A 24,426-nucleotide genomic window follows, 5' to 3' on the forward strand; every position below is an offset into this window, starting at 1 on the left:
TTCAGCAAGTGCCAGCACTATGAGGGAAGGTCTACAATTACCCAGAAATATTACTGCTGAGGCTTCTGAAAGGCCTCCTGGGGCTTTCTTCAGGTTGGCCTCCTTAGGTCATTGGCAGGCAATGCCTGTTGCAGATTGGCTGTGTGGGCACCATACATTTCAAAGGCCATCTTTCTTGACATCCTGTCTCAACCTGCCTGGGCAAGGTGGTGGCAAAAGGTATGGTCTAGAAACAGGAGCTGTGTCTCTTGTAGCAATCAGAGAAAGCATTTCCGGGTTAAACAGCAGAAACCATCAAAGTTGTTGGACTTGCCTTAAGACTCTGAAAGCAGCTGAAGTCTGCAAAATGGTAGTAGACTGAGGCAAACCCAGGGTAGCTCTGTCCCTGCACGAGTCCGTCTATGTTCCCCTCTAGTGGCCAGACCCCTCTTCAGAGGGTCACAGTTAGTCAAGGGAGAGCCTCACATGCAAGTAACTTTTCAGAACTAACGTTTTTCATTCACTGTGATCTTGGTTTGAAAATACTAATGGGCAAGTGTCCTGGTCAACCCCTTATCCTCCAAGCTCAGGAAGAGTGTAAGGAATCACCAAGCAAGCCCATCTGAGGAAGAACATTTAGAAATGGCAGTCCTCCACCCCATGAGGAAGCAGACTGTCTCTCCTGCCTGAATCTGTGTTCCTCCCACCCATCACAGACACCATTGTGTCCCCCTACTCCATTCCTGCATCTACCTAACCTCTGCTTCCTTGTCTCTCATTTCTGAATTAATTGCATTTCCCAGGCCCTCAAAGCTCAGCTGCATTGTGTGCACAGACATCATCAGTCTTTGGACCAACAGGACTCCCCTAGAACTCAGGGACTAGCTCTCCTGTGTCCACTCCATAGGAGTCCATGCTCAAACCTTTCCAGGCAGTTACAAACAGCCTCACCCTGCTCACAAACTCCTGGCTAGTACTTTCTTTCTACCCTGGAAAAAGTCATTCTTGAGTCTCTCCTTCTTACACTTTCCCTAACACTATGACTTCTGCTCGTCCGACACTTTCTGAGCTCGGAAGCAGTGGGAACAGTGACTGAGACCCTCTTGCTATGGGTCCAATCACCTACGTGAGCCACAGTGAGGGCTGGCTGCTATGCTCCTAGTGATACACCTCTACTGAATGAGGTAGGAGAAGGTATTGAGGATGGAGAAGGTATTGGAAACACAGTTTTCTCCCTGGCATCTAACCAAGAGTCTGGCTCATGAAGAGATGGACAAACTAATGGCTAGAACTACCTCCTGGAGTCTGCCAGGTGATCCCTGCCCAACTACATCCAGGGAGACTCCATGATAGTCTTGTCCTCACTACCACCTGGTAGTTTGAAAAGATGAGTCCAGTCGGTTCTAAAGTTTGATATTGGAGGAACTTAGGAATGGCAATCAGGTTGGCAAAGTCAGTAAGGGGACTGGTCTTAAAGTTGGGTTTCCACAACAAGCACCATTTTTGGTGGTAAAGAGGAAGATGTGTTACCAAACTGTTCACAGAAGAAAGTGCTGCAGAACAAGAGACAGCAGTCAGCAGACAGCCTTCGTGTCAGCTCCATCAGGGTCTGCCTCAGCTGCAGAGTTGCCATGGCCAAAATCATGCCCTAACCATGGTAGTCCTTATCCAGCATATATGGTGACCAATGGGGTGGCATAGCAACGTTTGGCCATTTCAGCTCAACATAAGACAAATTTAACAGGCAATATTGATGCTTGGGAACTGACGTTTTCTCAGGTCTACAACAGTGTGGTTTTTTCCTCTGCCCAATCCAGATCCTACCTGCTTCTTTCCACAAACATTGGCTATTAAAAGTAAAAAATATTATTGGCATATTGCAGTTTGATAGAGCATTTGGAGAAGAAATGGTAGTGTAGTGCAAAGAATGGGTAGGAGATAAATGAAAATATGCAGTTGCAAAACTCATATGTTAAGTGGGATAACACTACTTCAGAGTAGACTGTATCAATGTTTGTTTACCCAATAGACCATGTAAATATTAGCAAACTGAATTTAGTAGTGTATACAAAAGATAATATGCCATGACTAAACTGAGTTTAATTCTAGAAACATAAGGTTGTTTTATCATCTAAAATGACATAATTCACCACACCCACAAATTATAGGAGATAAATGCTTTTCTTATTCTACAACTATCCTTTTGCATTCTGACAAGCTGTGAACTGTTTTAACACTAGGCCATTTACAGATGCATAAAACTGACAAAAGATGGCAGATACACACCACATAATGTCATGCTACTGTTTTATGTACTCATGACAGATATCACTAAATAATCATGCCTGTCATTCTCTTCTGCTGAGCTTCAGATTTTTCTCAACACAGGTATCAGCTAAGAACTAATGTGCAATACTGCAGATGAAATGTGATTGTGATATCTGGTTTGGACCAGAATGAGTATGCAGAATAAAGTTTTATCAGAACCTTGGGCACAAGGGTTTAGAAGATTAATCTTACCATTTACAAATCATAATTACTATTGTAAATAACAATTGTAATGGCAATGACAACACAAACAATAAGGAATCAATGCTACCAATTGCCTATTTCCAGCTTTCTTACAGAAGACAAAAATTAACCACAACCTGTCTTTTTTTTTTTTTTTAATATTTGCAGTTGAAAGCAATGGAACATGAAAAATGGGTGAGAGTAGACAGAACTTTGCAGGTAGAGGGACACCATTATCAAGGCAAGAGAGAAAGTGGAATTCAGGTAGAACAGGAGTGCTTTAGACAAGAGGAGTAAGGAGAATGTGATCATAATGAGTTTTGGAAATTATTTTACAGATTTGATCCTGTAGGCAGTGTACAAACAGATCTGTGATTCAGAAATTCTATCCTGCCTGCTGAAGAGAGTAGGCTTTGGAGTGGGACCAGATTAGGGGCACAGAGTTCAGTTAGGAAGGTATTGTTAAAAACTACCTAGATGTGTAGGTCTTCCAGACCAGAGTGGTAGCAGCAAAGACAGAAGGAAATTAACATATCCCAGTGGTAAAAGAATGGAAAGCATCTGGTGAGTGATGTATTTAGCACGAGGGAAGGAATCATTCAAGAATGATTCTCAAGTTCCTAACTCACCTGGATGGGTGATGGGGTTTTTACAATGGGACATAGAAGAATTCTGGGGGAGAGAAAGAGGAGTACAGCAATGAGAAAATTTCCATTCTGAGTAGCCTTGAACAGTCGCTTTCAGAGCTGATCTTATCTTAGGGAATGAATGGAGGACCCCGTATTGAAGGATTATGACTTTCAGTCTGAGTAGAGAGAGGGAAACATTTCTGCAAACAATTTGCCTTCTGGATGTTGGTGGGCTAACCAACTGGTAGATTCTGAAATTTGCTGTCTGGTGACATATATAAAAGACAAGGACTGATACCCAGGTAATGATGGCATCCCCGCATTGAGTAATGACAAGTCAAATAGTAGCAAACTTGAAAAAGAGAAAAAAGCAGTGAGAAAATTTTTCAGGACTAGTCAGCAGGCCTAACTCCACCACAGCTGGGGTCCTGAACCCTACCAGTAGCACAGTCATGATGTATATGAGCAACTATAAGTACAGGCAGGCAGGGTCACAAAAGGAATGAGCTGTAAGGAAGAAACTGTTTCTATGAGCACCCAACCAAGGATGGTGAAGCACAGGGACCAGCAATAATGGGGGAGCTGCAGGGCAAGGGAAGGAGGCAATTACTCGAACACTGAGAAATGTGTAGCTGCAAAAGAGGGGCCACCCTACAGAAGCTTTGGCATTCAGTAGAGAGGAAGGCAAACAGTATCATGCCAGAACTCAGAATAACCGAGAAATAAATACCACAGTTTTCTCTCTTCTCTGACCCTTCACTCCAACCAGTGACTCTCATTGGCTGAACACAACTGGAAGCCAGACGGCAAGGGAACCCAAATGTGTCATCCTCAAAGGTCAGCTTGCTGTGGTCAAGTGCACTGCGAAAAAAGAGAGGAGTAGGCCTGCAAGTGCTAAGGGAGAAACTCTCAGCACAGGAAGGAGGGAAACAAAGAGGGTGGGGTGAGCACCTCCCAAGTGGAAACTGAATCAGAATTAGAAACTCAACTCCACTGAAATTACTGGAAAGTTTTAGCAAAGAAAAAAAAAAAAAAGGTAAAACTTTACCAGATTGATTTTGTGAATGTATTGGTTTAAGCTGCAATAGGGGGAAAAAAATTAAGCTTGGAAAAACACTCTGGCAACTGACTGAGGAAACATTTGTCCATTCTCCTTTGAAAATAAGATAGGGTGAAAGCTGTATGGAATGCATAGAGCACTAAGACCCAAACCCAGGGCGAAGAACCTGGGATTTAGCAACTTCCAAGCATGTGCGCTCAGCAATTTCTCGTTGCAAGTGAAGGACTTTTCATGATTATTTTTGGTTCTAAGGAAAGAAAGCTAATTCAAACTGGAATATCTGGGGAGCGGGTGGGGTGGGGGGGTCTGGGTTTTCAAATTGGTAGGTTTTAAGTGTATATTATTTAGGTGGGATGGTCCCCCTCCACTCCAATTAACTGTGTTTCTGAAGTTTAAAGCTTTTACTAATTAATTATAGGGCACTGGTTGTCCTGTGCCTTTAATGTTTTAGCATTAAGGACTATAAGCCTTGGAATGTAAAATATTCTTAAGAGCCAAGTTGTATAACCAAAAAAAAAAAAAAAAACTTAATTTTGCATTTCAGGTTTATCTCTTTCAAACATAAGAGGCAAACTCCTGCAAAGTTCTTGGAACACAAATGGGGCCCAGGTCACAAGCTATAAAACTCTCAACCCCAAAAGGGAAAGCAAAACAAATCGGTGTTTGCTCGACAATCAGTTGACTACAGATTCTTGGACATGGTGAAGAGGGTATGTTGTCTCAAGGAGAGGCTGACCAAAAAAACCCCTGGGGATGGATAAATGGAAATTGGCCACCATTAAGGAATCCTCTGCCCTTGGGTGAAGTGAATGGAAATTGTCATTGGTGCGTAAGTTTTGAAGGCTCCTCACTCTATCCTAGTGGGTAAGAGCTGGTTGCAGAAAAGCCTCTGTGGGTCAAGAGGCTCAATTAAAGTGATAACATTACAAGGAGAAAACTACATTTTAAAAATTTTTCACTCAAAATATTGACAATTTGTATTCCTTAAAGATAAAAAAAAGAGGAAATACCACAGTCCCATTAATTTGTACAATGCACAATAATTATAATAAAAAATAAATAGCTCCACCAAAAAGATTTTAAAATGTGGCAAAATAAAATTTTCAAAAGAAACCCAGTGTATATGTGGGAATATAAATGAGGTTGCCTTTAATATAATCCTAACATAATTCCTTTCATAATTTTGGACGTTTTGGGTGGTTTTGAAGGAAGTTACTGAACACTTAACTATGTCCCATCCCACACATTTTCTACTCATTGCTATTATTTAATCTTTACAACCACCCTCCCAAGTAGGTGTTTTACAGATGTGGAAACTTGACTTGCTCATGAGCACAGCTGTAAGCGGCACTCCATTCACACCTAGTCTTGAGCAAACTAACTCTTCCCCACCCCCCACCCCCGGTTCTGCTTCCCTGGCCTTTTGGAAGTTTTGTTATTTTTTTGTTTTAGAAGTGACTGGACACTTTTGCTCTGCTGTTAACTTAGAATAGAATATTAGAGATGCACATATAGCTTATTCATTTACAAAAACAACAGGATGTTTGTAGTGAGATGGCAGTGGAATTTGCTGACAAATGCTAAAGAATTGCAATTTCACACATTGCTGTCATCTGCTTTTGTCTTATTTTGAAAAAATGATCGGATTTTCCCCCAGGGCTGGCAATGTGTGACATTTCTTGAAAAGGTTTGGGTATGTCAAATCTCCCACAAGCCTTGTTATAAATATAGCTATCTGGCCCCATCCCAGTTTTTTGCTATAAAATACTCTTGGGCAAGGACCCAGATGATCCTGTTGCATACTTCTGATTTAGGGCAGGGAAAGTTGAACCTGACTCATCATCTGAATCACCAGAAGAGAATTTTCAGAATTTAGATCCTTGGGTTTCTCTATCAAAAACTTTAGAGCCCGTCTGGAGAACCTCTACATTTAACAAGTTACCCTGGTAATTTTAATCAATGCCAGCTACGGGACCTCGGTTTGGAGTTAGATGGAATAAACTCTAGACTGTTTGCATCAACTCTGGGGGTTTGTAGGTAGTAATGTGATCTGCACCATCCATGTAGAGATGGCATTTTCAGCTGAAACTTTTAACAACTTACAATCAAGTCTTCAAGAACCCCAGAATTCAGTGAAGAATGTAGTATCAGAGAAAAACATCCAACTTAAAAAGAATTAAGTAAGAGTAATGCTTGCCAAATCTTTCCTTGCTACTTTTCTCCACTGATATTCTTTCTCTGATAGCAACTCATTTGTTGAGTTACCTGGTAAATAAGAGGAAAAAAGAATCTGTAGATATTCAAGGGCCAGAGATAAAATCACAGTCAAGTTAGCAAGTTAGCAATGGATAGTCAGTGCTCTTTAAGAGTCCCTTTCAATAGCAATCTTTGACTGTGTGGTTATTTTCCAAAGTGGTAAATCCTTCATATGTGTGACTTTATAGAACTTGGAAGGATAAATCAGCTTAATCTACTAGAAGATGAATGCAGATGTGCCTAGAAGGCTCAATACAGCTGGAAAGAGAGCTTTCAATGGGGAGAAGGCAAGAGCAGAGGATCTAGCGAGGAACATGTGACAAGGGGCAGAATAGCAATGGGATTGGGTGGGCAAACAAGTAACACATGGCACTCACGAGTCCAGGTTTCTACCATATACCTGGGGGCTTTGTGAAAATATCTTACAACTGGAATTTTGCACCTATTTTTCTCCATTAAGAGAGAAAAAAGATTTCCTTTCTAATAGAAGGGGCTCCTCCTACTAAGGGATGGTTGTGTGTGTCTTTTTGAGATTGCACCAACATGTCTACTCAGCGTCAGGGAAGACATCTGGATATTTCAGGACCGAAGTACTAACATTTCTTCAAGACTCTGTCCATTTGCTCTGTGGTGACCTATAATCTGATGGTCTAACAGTTAATACAGCATGCCTGTAGTTATCCTACAATACAGGAGAGGTATGAGGGCACTAACAGGATATGCTTTAGAACAGTCCTGGAATTACACAAGGGGTTGTTTGGTGGATATGAGGAAGGTAGGCAGTTCTTACATGCACTTGAGTACTCTCTTGTATCAGAGGGACCCTCTTGCTCTGAAACCAGCCCAGGCCCAAGAGATGCACTCTGTTTTGGGGAAGGCAGATGATATACGCAAACAGTGTTCCAGTAGATGATGCTGCTGTGCTGTGGGGTGTGACATGCACAGCTCACCCTCCCAACCACTTGGGGTCTATTGAATCAAGCAGATATATAAAGCTTACCTGTAAACCAGGGAATCAAGCTGGTCCAGTCTCAATAATTGGATTTCTCTGGCTAAATGTTTTCATAAAGAAAAACTTGGTACTTTGATTACAATCCATTAAGAATTTAGAAGAAAGCGTTTAACATAATTTGAACTTATGAAACAAATTAAATTTGTAAAACAAATAGCCAATCAATGCTTATTAAGTAAAAGAATAAAGTTTGTCAATTGTGGAGTTTCTAACTTGGGGCACCTGCATTATGTGTTTTATTAACATCTCTAGGTGAGAAGCAAACAAAAAAACATTATCGATATTGGCTTTTATATTTGTCTTCGCAAAGTCCTTATTTTTTTATGGTACTGGGGATTGAATCCAGGCACACTTAACCACTGAGCCACACCTCTGTCTCTCTGACAGGAGTTGCTTAGGGCCTGCTGAGGCTGGCTTTGAACTCTCCATCCTCCTGCCTCAGCCTCCTGAGCCGCTGGGATTAGAGGTGTGCATCACCATGCTTGGTAGGCAAAATCTTCTTAATTGCAAAGTGTTATATGGAAGCAAGAAGCTTAACCAGACTGAGACTGAAAAAAGGACAAACCTCATTCCATATCAGTCAGGATGAAACAGGTACCTTAAAAAATAGGGCCTGCCTCCTAGGAGAGCTTACAAATAAAACAGAATAGGTATTTTCAATCAAATAAAGTACGTTAAAAAACCTCCTGTTTTTAGAGTGCAAGACAAAAAAATTTTTTTGGATTATTTAAATTTCCTCAAGTAAGATTCTATCTTGCAACATCTTCAACTGCCTGTGCAGTAGTGAAAGGTTCCCAAGGCACAATGCCCTAGAACAGTTTTATGAACCTTCTGAAATCCTTTGAACACACAAGGAGGTGGGCAGCCTCTGGAGAAGCCCATTCTCTGTAAACTCAGTTAATTGATCTAAAATGAAAATGCCAATGGAGCATTACCATGGGGAAACTAAGTTAGCTGGAGGTCTGTGGTTAGAATGCAGACAGGCCTTCCATTTCTAGTCTGCAAGGTCCTTAGAGAAAAGCTGAGTTAGAACCTGGTAAGCACAGAAACGCTTACCAAGAAAAACACCAAAAACGTAAAGATTCAGACAGTTTTAAGCACTATGGCAACTTAGTAAATTATTCCCTATTCATGAGCCAAAAATTCTACCTCAAGTTAAAAATTCAGAATATGTTCACCCTGACCTATAATTGGAGAAAAGCTACTTTCTAACTTGTTGGCTATTTTTTCTAGATTCTAAGCCTTCATCTGTAAGTTAATTTAAAACAGAACCTTTGCTTTAATTAAAACAACAACAACAACTCAGGCTCATTGTAGAAAACATGAAAGAATCTAAAGGATCTAAAAACTACTTCCCCTCTATTTCCACCACATAGCACTACCATCTTATTTTGGAATTACTCCTGCCAGTCCAGACCTTTATGTATGCATCTTTTGCATCATGTTGGTTTTAGTTTTAAGTCATACTTTTCTGTCTCCCCAAATCCCAGGAATGAATTCTATTTGGAACCTGTTGGTATCTCATAAGGATTGATTCTATAGACCAGTGGTTTTCCAACTTTACTGTGCATCTACTGTTTAAGTTCTCCTGGGATTGCTGGGCCCTACCCCAGAATTTTTGATTCAGTAAGCAGGGACCAAGTTAAGAGAAATGACAGGAACCTGCGAAAGAAAGCAGATTAGGCATTAAATGTCACACAATTAAGTACCAATGAAAGAAATATACAATCTTCTTAGATGACAGTTTTTAATTAAAACTACACTCATATATAGGTTTCCATTCAGATGTGTTAAATAAAAAAAAAAAGGCTGTAATACTAGGTTGAGTGATATGAAATGATCTTCACAGGTCAAAGACACATTACCATTTTTATATGGTTCAACCTACCACTTTTTGTCTCATGTTTCTCTACAAATTTTTGCAAGAGAAAATGAGAATTAGGTTTCCCACTCAACAAAAAATAAGTCTGCCTCCAAAGCACCTTTGGAAAACACCTATTTCAACTTCATGGAGCTTTAACATGAAAACTACATGTGTAGAAAAAATATCTTAAGTATTTTGAAGAGAATAAATAGGAATAATTATATAGATTGATAATTTTAAACAATTTTAAGTAACTCTCTACCCTCTGTATAAAATTGTAAGTCTTAGAGATAATCTGTGATTGCTGGCTAAACACGAAACAATTATAGCCATATTCCTCTGAGTTACAGCACACAGTAAAGACATTTAACTCATACCACTTTCAGTTTTTCTAAGTAAATGCTTTTAGTCATCAACTTGCAAAAGAGCACATCAAACAATATTACTCAAGTTTTTCTTTAATTAAAAAACCAAAGGAATTGACAATTTTGCACAACTGCATTCAATTGACAAAAAGATGATTTGTTTAGGATTCTTAGGGGTAGCAGAGATGCTAAGACAAATTCATTCTATCACTGGAAAATTGTTAAGACAAAAAATATTAATTTAATTAAGAAAATATTTCAAAAGTCTATCACAGGATGTTAATTTAAACTCATTTATGTATCAAATTACACAGCATACATTCCTTTCTCTTGCAAAGAAAGTTTTTCTCAAAGCAGAGTAAATTAACATGAATGGTTTCAAGTTTTGGCTGGGAGTCGGCCTACAAGCGCATGCTTAGAAGGCCAATTTACACTCAGCTGAACCCCAGCCTGATGCACTTTCCCCTTCTTACCCCCAAAAGGTTCAGTCTGTATCATTGAGTAGTTCCTTATATGGAGTCAGATCAATTATTACAAATGTACCCAAACTAACAGGATATCATTCAATGTGAAGGAGAGTAGCTGGAGTCTAATGACACCCTGGTGGTCTCCTGGTTCTGTTTTTAGAAAAACAACCTCATTCTAGCTAATATACAAAAATAATACTTTAACAAAAAGTGTTCACTTGGCATATATGATTTCCCTAAAATGCTGTGTGAGCAACTACATCTTAGGATGTAAGAACTGCTAAGGACACCTAAAGAAGACAAGGAGTCGAAGAACTGCTTCCTGTAATCCTAACCACATTATCTCAGATAATTTTCAGAACATAAAAATACAATAAAACTATAATGGAAATAGAGGGAATCATTTATTACTTTTTGGTTTACAAACAAAGGCACCCAATAATGCTTCTATTTACTGCTTATAAAAGATTATCTGTTTACAATTAAAACAAAAATTACAAAACAAAAAAAATCCTGAATCAGTTCCTGCAGACAAACACAAAGAAAGGGGAGAAATGAGTCCCCCCCACCTTCCCTGCTTCCAAGCTTTATTACACAAATTCAAAGAATCTTAATTCTATGCCATCCTTAGGTCAAAGAACAACATATTTCCATGCTTCTCTGCACTGAGATGTAGGACATAGTGTTGCCAGATCCAATTTAAATAAAGTCACAATGACATAACAATTTAACACACATATCCCAGTTAAGAGTGAAAAATGGGAAACATCTAAAATGTTTTTGAATACAGTTTTATCAAATGAACTAAATGAAATAAATCTATTTTATAAACTGTCCTGTTAAATGAGTTTAAGAAAATACAAACAGAACTAAAAACATTGTCTACAAAATGATACAAAGAGAACAGATTTCTAAAATCTTTGAATCTGACTTAAATCCAAAATCTAGTTGATGGGGATTAACAATCTATATACTCTTTATACTAACAAAGTCCCAGGATGACATACTTAATTTATCCATTACCTGTCTTTTGACACAATTCCAAACAAACACACAAAATTAATACAGTGGCCTCAGCACCCTCCCAGTCATATTTAACTTAAATTATAAGAACAATAAAACAGGTCAGAAGACACACACTCCCTAAGCACTTCACAGGCCCGCCCAAGTTGCACCTGATGCTCTTGTTAGACACAAAGAAAATTCATCTAATTCTAGGTATATTTGGCAGAAGTACAAAACTCATACAAATGTTAGCATGTTTTCAATATGTTATGGAAATATATTTGGAGAGATGAAGTACTCAATGTAAATATGAGGGCCACCTTAAATCCAAGGCATCATTATTTATTCCGTTTTCACACTGTCATGGTCTCTCACACCTTATACAAGGTATGGTCCTGGACCAAAGACTTTAGTATCATTCCAAAGAATATATAGCTATTTACATACATTTTTTTTAAAATAATGTTTAAAAGTTTTACTACAGAAAATCTGGCTTCAACATGGAAGCATTTTTCTTTTTTAAGATTATACACCTGCATGGAAGAAGGTGATTTCCTTTACATTTAGTTTTCCACAATATCAAAATAAACTTCTTATACATTGCATTTAGATTGAAAAAGAAAATTGAGAAGCTATATGTAATGTTTTACTGTGAACTGACCCCCTTTAAATGTATTCACAATACATTGTTGATGATTTAAATATAGTACAACTTGATCAGCTTAATTAGAACAGTGTTATGCTGAACCATCTGTTAAACCAAATATATGTTAAAATAGTAAACTACTATTGCAATTTAAAGGGAATTACAATGTATCATTAAAATATACATCAATTTTCTTGCTATTACTTGTTTCTATAATGCATTTCTTTCTAAAGCTAAAACCACATGCAGAAAAAATAAATGATATCTTCAAACTCATTCAACAGTTTGCTACTTCATATGGTATGTAAATAAAGTCCTTTATTTAATTTTATACACATTTTGTATTATTTTCTTGAAGGAATTCAGCTTTCAAGGTCAAAATTAGTATGTGTTTACTTACACACAAGGATATTTTCTTGATGTTAGTACTAGCTGCAAATACATTGTTCCATAATAATGCGCTTTCAGATCTCATTTGAAAGGTAGTACAAGCCTTTTAAAAGTCCTATGATAAAATGGATAAAGGAAGGAGAACCAAAGTATGGTGAATCCTTCCCTACTCCCACCTCCAATAAAGTCTCAAAAAATCCTCTTGCTTCAATGTATGAACACAATCTCACAGGATTGATTTTTGTTTGATCGAAATGTGGACAAGAAAAAAAGTACTCCTATTCTTTTTGATACACAGTTTGAATGAATTTGTTTTTTGCTGTCCTTCAAATACACACAGCATATATTGATATGGATTTTCAAACCCATTTAGATTCAGTGGGTTTTTAGAATATACAGCCTTCTCATTATAAAGCAACTGCTTACTTATAGAAAAATGATATGCACTGAACATTTAATCAGAAAGAGAAAAAGAGAACATGTTTTCATGTTTGATACCATTCAATAACTTATAGGATGAAGTGAAAATAGTTTGGCTGTAGTCTTAACAAAACTAAAACCCACTTCAACTGATGAAAAAAAAAGAAATCAAACACTGAAGAATCAAATATCTACCAACTTAGCTAGTATTACTGTCCAAATAAATGCTATCCATTGCACTAAACAGTAGAAATTATAGGTTAAGAAATTATATGTTAAGGCATATTTTAATTAATATGTCCCAAAATTGCACAGTTATACTGGTCAGGGTTCCTATTTTCCTACCCTTGCCCTCACCCTATCCCTTTCTTTCCAGGGATCAAAATGTTAGGTCATGGTTTTGGTGGCTATTATATTTGAGCTGGCATACCACAGTGTGTTCACTAGGTTTTGTGAGCATAAACATTAAAATGTTACATAAAATGTACCATATTTTACTCCATACCCCAATCTAAGATGGTTTAATGTCTTGACAAAACGAGAGATGACTTTTGTACATTTTACATTTTGTGCATTTAGACCACCATATGCATAGATGTTCTAAAGCTAAATTCTTGGTCTTCAGTATCTCATAGTGCTGGATGCTCGAAAGTATGATAGAAACTTGTAACAAAGACTAACTACAAAGTACCAGATGTTTCTTGCCATTTGTGATCTTGCAATAAAAATGCGCCAGATCAGGATCACAAGGATAGTATTGAAACCATAACGAATGTTCCGTAACCTGAAAAACAAATGGAGAGATATTCTAGACAATATTTTCTACAATAAAACAAAGTACCCATGGGTTCAATCTGTAATACCACACACACAAAGCGGACATCCTTAAGTTAGAAAGTTAGCAGAATTCAAACTAACCTGACTATGAATAACCTGCATAGTAATAAATCAAAGTATTACCTCTATTAACTAGGAATATAGCAAAGACTTTTCATAATAGTCTATTTAGAATATAAACTTATTCAACGAATGTTACTGAGCATCCCTGTGTGCACATTACTGTCCTAGGCATGAAGAATATAACTGAAGGTAAAACAGATACATGCCTTGAACTTCTGGAGCTTCCTAATGATCTAAAAAGGCTTGCTCATTATATATACCATAGTATAGACAAAATACGATAAGCCTTTTTGACATCTTTAGTTGCTTTCAAGTTTTAAGTAAACTTATCCTTCATTCATAGTATATACATTGATGAAGGCAATAGGTTTCAATAGTTTAATGCCAAATCAGTACCGCTATTAGTTCCAACCCAAAGGTAAAAACTTTTCCTAAATATATTATTAATATATTTTAGATATACCAATTTACCAAAATATTTGTGTAATATTTCATAAGAAAGACAAGATGCAATCAAACCAATATAAAACTTACTTGTTCAAATGTTTTCTAGCTGCAGGAAGGCCAGACATTTCTTCATTCAATACATATTTCTTAGTTCCCATGCAATAGTTTTCTATATATTCTGCCCAATGTAATTGCCGTACATCAATATTGAAGGTCTATATTAACAATAAGTTATTTGTTATTTTCCTGAGTCATTTTTCTACAACTAGTCAAAAATTCACTTTTTCTAAAAAGCAATCCCAAATAACAAGATTACAAAATATTTAAACACAGTATTAATTTTTCCTATTGTTCAAATACATCTTTACATTCCTATTTTATTTCTAATTCTTTTCTATCTGCACTCTTTCTTCTCTTCCAATATATCCTTATGTACCACACAGATTAATTTTCCTAGAGAATACTTTTGACTTTAGAGAAAAAAAAAAACATGTTATGAAAGCTGGTTTAGGACTTTAGATAACATTTACTAGATTATTCAATTGAAAAGGACAGATAAATCCAGAAAAAGAATCTTCACAGAAATACTATTTCATGACAAAATAAGAGAGCTGTCTATTGCTCAGTGCTCCTAGCATGGAATGGAATAATTTCTTTGGAGTGACAGGGAGATTTTCCACTTCATACCATTACTTACCTAAAAGAAGGTAAGTTGGGAGGGGGAGTTTAAAATGCTACTATGAATTAATTACTAAAATATGAAAATACAGAAACACTGCACTAAGATGAAAGTCTTAACCTAGGAGAGAAGAATGGGTGTGGAAGTGGGTATATGATTGTCCCACAGGAAGAAAGAAAAAGAATGGAACAGAAGCGGTATGTAAGAAGACAAATGATGAAACATCAATACAGATTTAAAATAAAAATCCACCATATATACATACATATCTAGGCATCTGAGCATAAGTCCCAAAAAGGCCAGACAGATGACTATTGGATTACTTCTCACTAAAAACAATGGAAGTCAAAGACTGAGATGTTTTCCAAGTGCTCAAAGGAAAGTATAGCTAACATAAAAATCTTACACCAGTGGAAATATCCTTGAAAAACAAAGATGAAATAAAGATGTTTCCCAAAGAATAAAACCTGAAACAATATGACATGAGCAGAATACCCACAGTGAAGGAACTATACTAAAGAGGATTCTTCAGAACAGGAGAAAGATTCCAGATTGAGTCTACAAAGTCTGGAGATAGAAGAAACGAAGACCAGTAAAAGGGCAATTATTCTGGTAAATCATATAGTTACTGCATAGACTATGCTATAGTTTGAATGTGTCCCTCAAAAGCACATGGTGGGAACTTAATATCCAATGCCATGGTGTTGGGAGGTGGGGCTTAGAACAAGGTGATTAGATTATTAAGGTGCTACCCTAACGAACAGATTAATACTGACAATAAAAGAACTTGAGGCAGAAAATTTGAACTCTTGCCCTCTCTTTGCCCTTCCATCATTTGATGACACAAGAAGCAGGCCTTCACCAGATGCTAAGCCCCTTGATCCTAAGAATTCCCAGGCTCCAGAACCATACACCAACTTCTGTTTATGATAAATTACCCCCCTTGGGTATCCTGCTAGAGCAACAGAGACAGACTATAATAAAAATAATAACCTGTGAGACTTAACATAGAACTGAATGATGTAATAACAATAGCAGAAAGGCATTGGTCATTATCAGAGAAATGGTGCAAGTATCAATTTATAGTAGGCCTCGCTAAATTATGCAAAGATACTGTAATCTCTAGAGTAAACTACTAAAACAACTGAAAAAGAATATATTCTATGTAACTTATATGGGAAAACATGAAATTGTGGAAAAAATATAACCTAAAAAATGCAAAAAGGAAAAAAAGAACTTAGAACAGCTATGACACATAAAAAGTACTGAAAGATTTAAATAGAAAATTATCAAGAATTATGTTACCGACCGAGTTCTCCAATAAAGGGTCAAAAATCAGACTGGAAAAAAAAAAAAAAAAAAAAAAAAAAAAAAAAAAAAAACCTAAGTACAAGCTCCTTGTAAAAAACATTTAAAAAATAAGGACACAAACTGGTTGCACATAAAAGAATAAAGAAAGACATGCCATACATTTCTATACATTTCTACAAGTAATGTATGAGGATGCCCATTTGCCTAGGGCCTCTTCAGACTAAGGTGTTAGAGTGCATTTTTTGTTAATCTGGTAAGTAATAAATAAAAACTTAGTCTAGTTTTAATTTGACTTCCTCTATTATGAGAGGTTATCTTTTCAAATGGTTAACAATCGTCTTCTATAATTGTGCATCTTTAGCCCATTTTCAAAATATTTATTGACTCACCCCCCACTATTTCTACATAAGCATTTTATGTAGTAGAAAATGCATACTAAAATCATAGAGATACCACTATACACCAAAGTGGCTAAAATTAAAACTAAAATTTACACCAAGTGTTATGGAGAATGTGATTGACAGCACTTAAAATATAAACTAACAAACATTTTGGAAAACTCTATGGCCTTATCTACTAAATTGAACATACAAATGCCTTATCACCCAGCAATTCTATTTGTATATACACACCCTACACAAAGGTGTGCAGATGAGCATAAAGAATGTTCATAATCCAAAACTGAAAATATTTAAATGTCTATCAAAAGAAAAATGAAAAAAATACTGTATGACAGATACCACTGTAAAGTCAAAAATGGGTAAAACTAACATACAGTATTAGAATTCAAGAGTTATTACCTTTTGGAAGAGAGAGGAGGTAAAAATTGGGAAAGGGCATTAGGGACATCAAGGGGTGACAATATTCTAGTTTTTCACCTGGGTGCTTACTTGCTAGTAACCCATTAAGCAATATGAGTTATTATACATTGAGCATGGGGTGGAGGGAGGTGGAAAGTGGAGGAAGGAGAAAGTAAATGAGTCAACAAAAGCCACAAATTTTTTAACCTGAGAGTATCTCTAGGATCCTGATGACTCAGACCTCTTTGAAGGTTTTAGGCAGAGAGGAGGACTAACCATACAGCATATGTTATGTAAGTTAAGGAGTCTTAGAGAGAATACCCCTGCAAAATGATCAAAACCCATAAAGCTATATCCCTCAAAGCAAGGGTAAAAAAAAATTAAATTACCACATTCAGAATGAGCTCATGTCATACACAGACAGAACAGGCTATATTTACAGATGTTCAATACGGAATCTATTATTCACAGGTGGCTAGTTCAAACTGAGATATACCAGAGTACTAAATGCACACTGGGTTTCAAAGTCTCAACATGAAAAAAACAAAGCAAAATGGACTTTAAATAATTGGTAAATTTTTTGATATGTTCAAATGATACTTTTGATACACTGGGTTAAATCAAACTTTAAAGTTAAATGGGCCCTAAGATTCCATCTCACCCCAATTAGAATGGCGATTATCAAAAATACAAGCAACAGGTGTTGGCGAGGATGTGGGGAGAAAGGTACACTCATACATTGCTGGTGGGGCTGCAAATTAGTGCAGCCACTCTGGAAAGCAGTGTGGAGATTCCTTAGAAAACTTGGAATGGACCCTCCATTTGACCCAGCTATCCCACTCCTTGGCCTATACCCAAAGGATCTAAAATCAGCATACTACAGAGATACAGCCACATCAATGTTCATAGCTGCTCAATTCACAATAGCCAGACTATGGAACCAGCCTAGATGCCCTTCAATTGACGAGTGGATAAAGAAACTGTGGTATATATACACAATGGAATATTACTCAGCCATAAAGAATGACAAAATTATGGCATTTGCAGGCAAATGGATGAAATTGGAGAATATCATGCTAAGTGAGATAAGCCAATCTCAAAAAGACAAGGGACGAATGATATCGCTAATAAGTGGAGGATGACACATAATGGGGGGGAGGGAAGGGTTAGTGTTAGGGTTAGAGTTAGGGTTAGGGAGGGGGGCAAGTATGGAGGAAGAAAGTACTGTATAGAGGGTAAAGAGGGGTGGGAGGGGTGGGGGGAAGGGGAAAAAATAACAGAATGAATCAAACAACATTACTGTATGTGGATTTATGATTACACAAATGATATGCCTTTGCGCCATGTACAAACAGAGAGGCAACATGTATCCCATTTGTTTACAATAAAATAAAAAAAAAAAAAAAGTTAAATGGGAAGAAAAAGGAAGCTGACACTGAGTGAAAAAATAAAAAATAAAAAATTTCCTTTGGAAATGAACCAGCTCTATAGTCTATTTAAGACCTGAATTAGTTATGCTGAAATCTAAATACTTTATAGTGGCCCTGGCTTGTTAATGCTGCCTGGCTAGTTAGTGCCCATAGTCAAAAGGCTAGTGCAAAAATTTATTTTCAAAGGCAAATAAATTCTTATTATAAACTGCAGGTGCAACCTATGCCTCAAAAAATTCCAAAAGAAATTCTCAAGAAATATGAATTTACAGGAAAACATACAACAATGAAAAACAAAGAAACACGGTGCCATGAGTGAGATTCAGCTCAAACATAGTGGCAGAATCAGATACTGTCCATCCTTCAGGTTTGAATTATCAGGGAGAAAATTTAGAACAATTATGTTTAATATGTTCCAAGGAAAAAATTCTATAGGCTATTTAAGAAATATCTGTAAGATTAAAAGGTAAGTTGAGGGGCTGGAGTTGTAGCTCAGTGGTAGAGTACTTGCCTAGCATGTGTGAGGCACTGGGTTCAATTCTCAGCATCACATAAAAATAAATAAATAAAATAAATGTTTAAAAAATAAATAAAAAGTAAGTTGAACTTGTTAAAAAGGAAATATAAAAACTGAAACCCAAACTTCAAATAAATGGTTTAGACACAGCTGTGACTGCCACGGATTTTAAATAAATCATTTAGATTTCAGCCCAGAAACAAAATGTGAAATTACAGTTAAAAATCTGAAGGCATAATGATCTAACATATAATAGGAACTCTGGAAAAAGATAAGAGAATGGTGGTGTTTGAAGGCAATATTTGAAGAAACTACTGCTACATATTTTACCAACACTGCTAAAAGATACCATCTTCAGATTCAGGAAGCCCAACCAAAGCACCCAGACACATTCATGGTGAAACTGCAGAACATCAAATATAAAAGGAAAACCTGGACATGAGCCAGAAATAACAGATCTTTTATAAAGGAAGAGCAAATTACTGACATTTCAATAGCAATAACAGACTATAAAGAGTAAGTTACCTTTAATGTGCTGAGGCCATGGTACAAAACCTAGTAGTAAGCTAAGTAAGTGTTAACCTCTAACAATCCCCTACCTAAACTATATTATAGTATTCTAAATTTATTTCAGGCAAAAGAAATCATAAAGAAAATACCTGAGAGCAAAGCCACTAGTAAACAGTTAAAGATAAATAAAAACTAAATGAACTAAACATTTTCTAGTTATTGGGCTTAACTAGAGAACTAAAGTAATATACAAACATATGTGGTTGGAGGTGGTAATCACAATGAAAACATTGTAAGTTTAAATATATTATAAAGGAGAAGGCTACTGAAATTAATTATCTTAGACTATGTTAGCTATGCATGTTAAAACATCTAGGGCAACCTCAAAAAAACTTTGTAAGGGAAAACTTTTTTTGCTTTTGTTTGGTTTTCTTTAAACTCATACAACAGGGCATTTGGAGGAAAACACAAAGATCTCTTTGAACCCAATCTTAGAGAAAATGGACGATAACATTTCAATTATATTTTGAAAATACCATGCCATGCAACTCTTTAAAGCGAAACTTTTTGTCTCCTCACCAATAATTAGGATAGAAACTTTAATCAGATTGAACTCAAAGACTTTTGTGTTACATAATGTTATGGAAAATACCTGTTTTTCAGATTACTTAATAGTTCCATAATTGTTATGCTACTTACTTTCTAATATAAAACAGAAAATACTTGCCTTTTTATCTTCGGGGTTTAGTTGATTCATTAACATATTGACATTGTCAGTATTCCACACCCAAGAATTACTTGTGAAATATTCAAGAAACACCATAGCTTTGTGAAGACGAGTTATTGTTTTCATCATCCTGTATTACAAGAAAAATTGACAGATTTATATACTGCCTAGATTAGGAAAAATCCCATTACCACCCAGGGTACCAGTTTCCCCAATATATTATTAACATTAAAGTATAATCGTAATACGTAATTCAATAAGTGTATCAAACCAGCAGCGAATAAGAATATTTCTGCATCTTGGGAGAACATTTTGCAAATCCAAAATGAGAAAATTTATCTTTGGAAATAGCGGCAAATGATTTTGGCGTTGCTTAAATAGAGATCTGTGGATATACATAATTATTTCCTAACAGATGTGCAGTATACCTTTAAGGTCAAATTGTCTAAATAAAATATTAAAATAAATGGATCCAATTAATTTTCCTTCTTTTTCTTCCTTAAACTATACTTTTCAGATGCATTTCTTAAGATTCCCTATGAATTTATAATATACTGTTATAATCCCAACCCTTCAGCATCACTGAAGTATGCAGAAATATTCATTTGCCATTTAGTCAAAACTATTTAAAAATATATATACATATATATATACACACACAAAAACTTCCTCTTTAATACTGACTGGCTCAACTCTTGATCATCCGGATGTGCTGTGAAATCAATGACTCAGGCTGAAAACTTTCTGAAATATTCGCTCCTCGCCCCATAACCCACCAATGTCCCTCCATATAAAAATAAGGAAGTATAAACCTTTAAAAGGGGCAAAGGTTTTAATCTGTGTATCTGTTGTTTCATTTATTATTGCTCACTGTAAGTCATTGATATCATAACACTAATCTGAGCAGTAACAACTATAAAACATTAATTACCTATGGTAAATAACAAAAAGAAAGAACGTTTTGAAATAAAGTAAATCCCAACTTCCAAAGATAGAAAAATAATTTATGAAGAAATACTTTGAAATAAGTCCATTTATAGTCCCAAAATAAGGATTAGCATTATATGTAGTTTAGAAAGCTCCCAAATTAGGGCTTTAGAAATAGGGGATATGGAAGAAAACTGAAACATCAGAAATGGGGAAGAAAATCAAAACAGTATCATCAACTGAGCAATTTTTGTAACATTCGATACATTTAGTAAGAAACGTTATATCCAGAATACTGGAAAATGAGGCAATATGGACCATGTAAAGAAAAACTATTTCATCCAATAAAGTAATTCTAAAATAATACCTCCATTAAAAATAAAAAAAAAAAAATTAGGAAACATCAAAAGCTGTATCTGGACAGAAATAGTTCACATAGATAGAAAGCACTTGGGGTGAAGACAAAAGACATACTGCTTTTAGAAGAGATTAGGAAAATTTTTTAAAAAATATAGCTAAATCAATATTATCACAGCCAGTATAGTATACTTGAATTCTGTCTCTCTCTCTCTCTCTCTCTCTCTCTCTCTCTCTCTCTCTCACACACACACACACACACACACACACACACACACACACACACACTCGGTTAACATGGTTTTCCAACACATATTTTATTAAAAAATTTTTCTTCCTTACTTTTTTTTCAGTGATAATTCTCACCTTTTCTTATCTTTAGATTCATTCAAATGAATGAATTGTCCTACAATCAACCCCAGATTCAACCACTCCAAAAAAATTGTGGGGGGGAAAAAAAGGTTGGGGGGTTTTTGAAAGACCATATATAAGTGAAAATTTATAAAATATTTATCAGGCAATAAAAGTACTGGACTGAATACTATGGGGGATTAAAAAAAAAAACCTTAAAAAACTCTGCACTATTTACTCTTTGATTAAACATGTCACAGAGCAAATGCTTGTGACTACATTGCCATGAACATTATGAGTATTTATTTATTCTTTATTATGGCAACCTTCAAAATATAGTCAATCACAATCCTTTAAAGTAGGGTAAAATCTTAATGATACCTCATCTAGCACTTCTCAACCTTGGCTATAATAGAGAGTCAGAAATTCTCTGCTTGTGGCGGGGGTACTGTTCTGTGCTCTGTAAAATGCCTGGCAGCACCCATGGCTCTAGCATTAGATACTAGTAGCACACCCCAACCCTCATTGTGATAACTCAAAATAGCTCCAAATATTGTCAAATGTCCCCAGTTGAGAATCACACAGATGAAAAAAATAAGATTCAGAGAAGTTATGCTACACAGAGTTAAGTAACAAAAACCATAAAGCCATTTGTTCTAGATGCATTTTTAACAGTAATAAAATATTAATATATTGCAAGAGCTAAAATAAGTAATTAATACTGCTTCTATATGCAATAATGTCATGCATCCTGGGTCCCCACATTACAAGAATCCAAATGATGCATATCTGAGTTAGACTATAATTATATCAAGATATACAACAAGTCAGATTTTTATCTGGCTGACACTCAAAATAATGCAAATGAGTGAAATGGACACCATGAATGATATGTGAGTTTAATGTAGAATCAAGCACTATATTAAGGTCCTAATCAAGGTGTAAAGCTCAGTACCTTAGCTAAGTAAATATATGAAGAAATTAAATACTAAATTTTAAGACTTTTGTGCTTAACATTTATAAACTGCCTACATAAAAAACCTTTATGTTCTTTGTTGCTTTTAGACTATACATTCCCAGAAGTCAATGATCATTCCTGCTTTGATACTCAGCCTCACATTATTATCTCCCATCCTACCTGTTCATCTACAATGTCACCTAGACTATATTCCCATCAAGAGAAGGTAACACATAACCGAGGTAGAAGTTATATTGTGTGACTTCTGGGGCTAGGTCAGAAAAGGTAGTTAAGTTTTCTGCCTTGCTCACTGGAATACTCACCCTTGAAGCCTTCAGTCACCATGTACGCTGTCCAACTCCCCCAGAGGCTGCCACGTTGTGAGGAAGCTCAAACTAGTCCATGTGTAAAGACCACATGGAGAGACTCTCAAACTACATAGAGAAAAATGCCTGGCCACCCCAATTGTTTCTGCACCCTTTTTCCTCTTTACTATTCTCTCCACAGTATACCTGCCTCGGTCCTCGTCTGAATGCAACCATTTGAAAGATCTTGAGCTAGAACCACCCAGCCAAGTCCTTCTAGAAATCCTGATCTAAAGAAATCATGACCCCCCCCCCCAAAAAAAAGAAATTATGACAAATAATTTGTTTTAAGACACTAAGTTTGTTGTGATGAATGATGCATTGTGTATTCCCCACACTCTTAGCACTACTGGGAGTGTGGGGGAGGGGTGTTATAATAAAAATCTAAAACATGCAGGCAGTATTGGCTTTATAATCAGGTAGTTGAAGAAATTGGTAAGGCCCTTGAGGAGACTGTTATTGAAATCTGAAAAGATCAGGAAAGAATGTTAGCAGAAGCTTTAAAGAGATCTGAGAAGACTGTTGGTAAGGGCTTAAAATGAGGAAAATGGGGGCTGGGACTGTAGTTCAGTAGTAGAGTAGTTGCTTAGCATGCACAAGGCCCCGGTTTCAATCCCTGGCAACAAAAACAAACAAACAAACAAACAAAAACCCCAGTTGTGTGTGAGGGATATTGTTGGAAGTTGAAAGAAAAAAACCAAAACTGTCACCTGTGATAATATGGAAGATAATAGAAACTATACCTAATAAAAATCAACCTAATCAAGACTTCCTGAAAGAGGATAAAGATGATCTTTAAAAATGAACTGTTTGAATGAAATTTGGAGATAATGTAAAATACCAGTCAGGGAAATGATTTTTGAGCATAGATCACATCCAGGCTAGGAATGTAAGATTCTTTTGAAGACTTTAAAACTACCTAAAATAGCTCAAAGAATATTTCAGACAGACAAAAGAACATTAGTTCTTAAAGACATGTGGCACAGAAACTCTACTCTTTGAAATGCAGGATGTAAGATCTAAAGGTGTTGTCCCATAGCAACTTCCTAGGAGACCCAGATTGAAAGGGTTTGTCTTAAACCGATCTGCAAATATAGTTTTGGTCTAATGGAGTGGACTGCTCTAAAACAGATACAATGAAAACCCACACAATCTTTAAAGCAATCACATCAATTTATATGTAAAGGGACAGAGAGTACAAAATGAAAAGAGGTGTCTGTATCAAGGGTTAGTAAACAAGGGCCTACACAACAAATCTTGCCTATTACCTGTTTTTGTAAATAAAAATAGGGTCATTCATTTATATACTGTCTATGGCTGCTTTCATTCCTTTTTATTTATTTAGTTTTGGTAGCAAGGATTGAACCCAGGGGAACTTAACCACTTGAGCAACATCCCCAGTCCTTTTTTTTGAGACAGGGTCTCCTCCCTAAGTCGCTTAGAGCCTCACTTAGTTGCTGAGGCTGGCTTTGAACTTGAGATCCTCCTGCCTCAGCTTTCCAAGCCACTGGGATTACAGGCATATGACAACAAGCCTGGTTGC

The 24,426-nt window shown here is 36.3% G+C and overlaps 1 protein-coding gene across 2 annotated transcripts in view; it reads right to left on the bottom strand.

The window, feature by feature from the left end:
- Positions 1 to 10,523: 10,523 nt before the first annotated feature.
- The window catches only part of FAR1 (fatty acyl-CoA reductase 1), a 56,814-nt gene continuing 42,911 nt past the window's right edge, over positions 10,524 to 24,426 (bottom strand). For both annotated transcript variants that reach the window (XM_079103756.1, XM_079103757.1), the window contains 3 exons: positions 19,926 to 20,055; positions 14,039 to 14,166; positions 10,524 to 13,388 (listed from right to left, as the gene is read on the bottom strand). In XM_079103756.1, coding sequence (XP_078959882.1) covers positions 13,226 to 13,388; positions 14,039 to 14,166; positions 19,926 to 20,055 — 421 coding nt within the window. In that variant the 3' untranslated portion in view covers positions 10,524 to 13,225. The remainder of the gene's footprint in view (positions 13,389 to 14,038; positions 14,167 to 19,925; positions 20,056 to 24,426) is intronic.

The sequence above is a fragment of the Sciurus vulgaris genome (genome assembly GCF_902686455.1).
Source record: "Sciurus vulgaris genome assembly, chromosome: 11".
In the NCBI taxonomy this organism is placed as follows: Eukaryota; Metazoa; Chordata; class Mammalia; order Rodentia; family Sciuridae; genus Sciurus; species Sciurus vulgaris.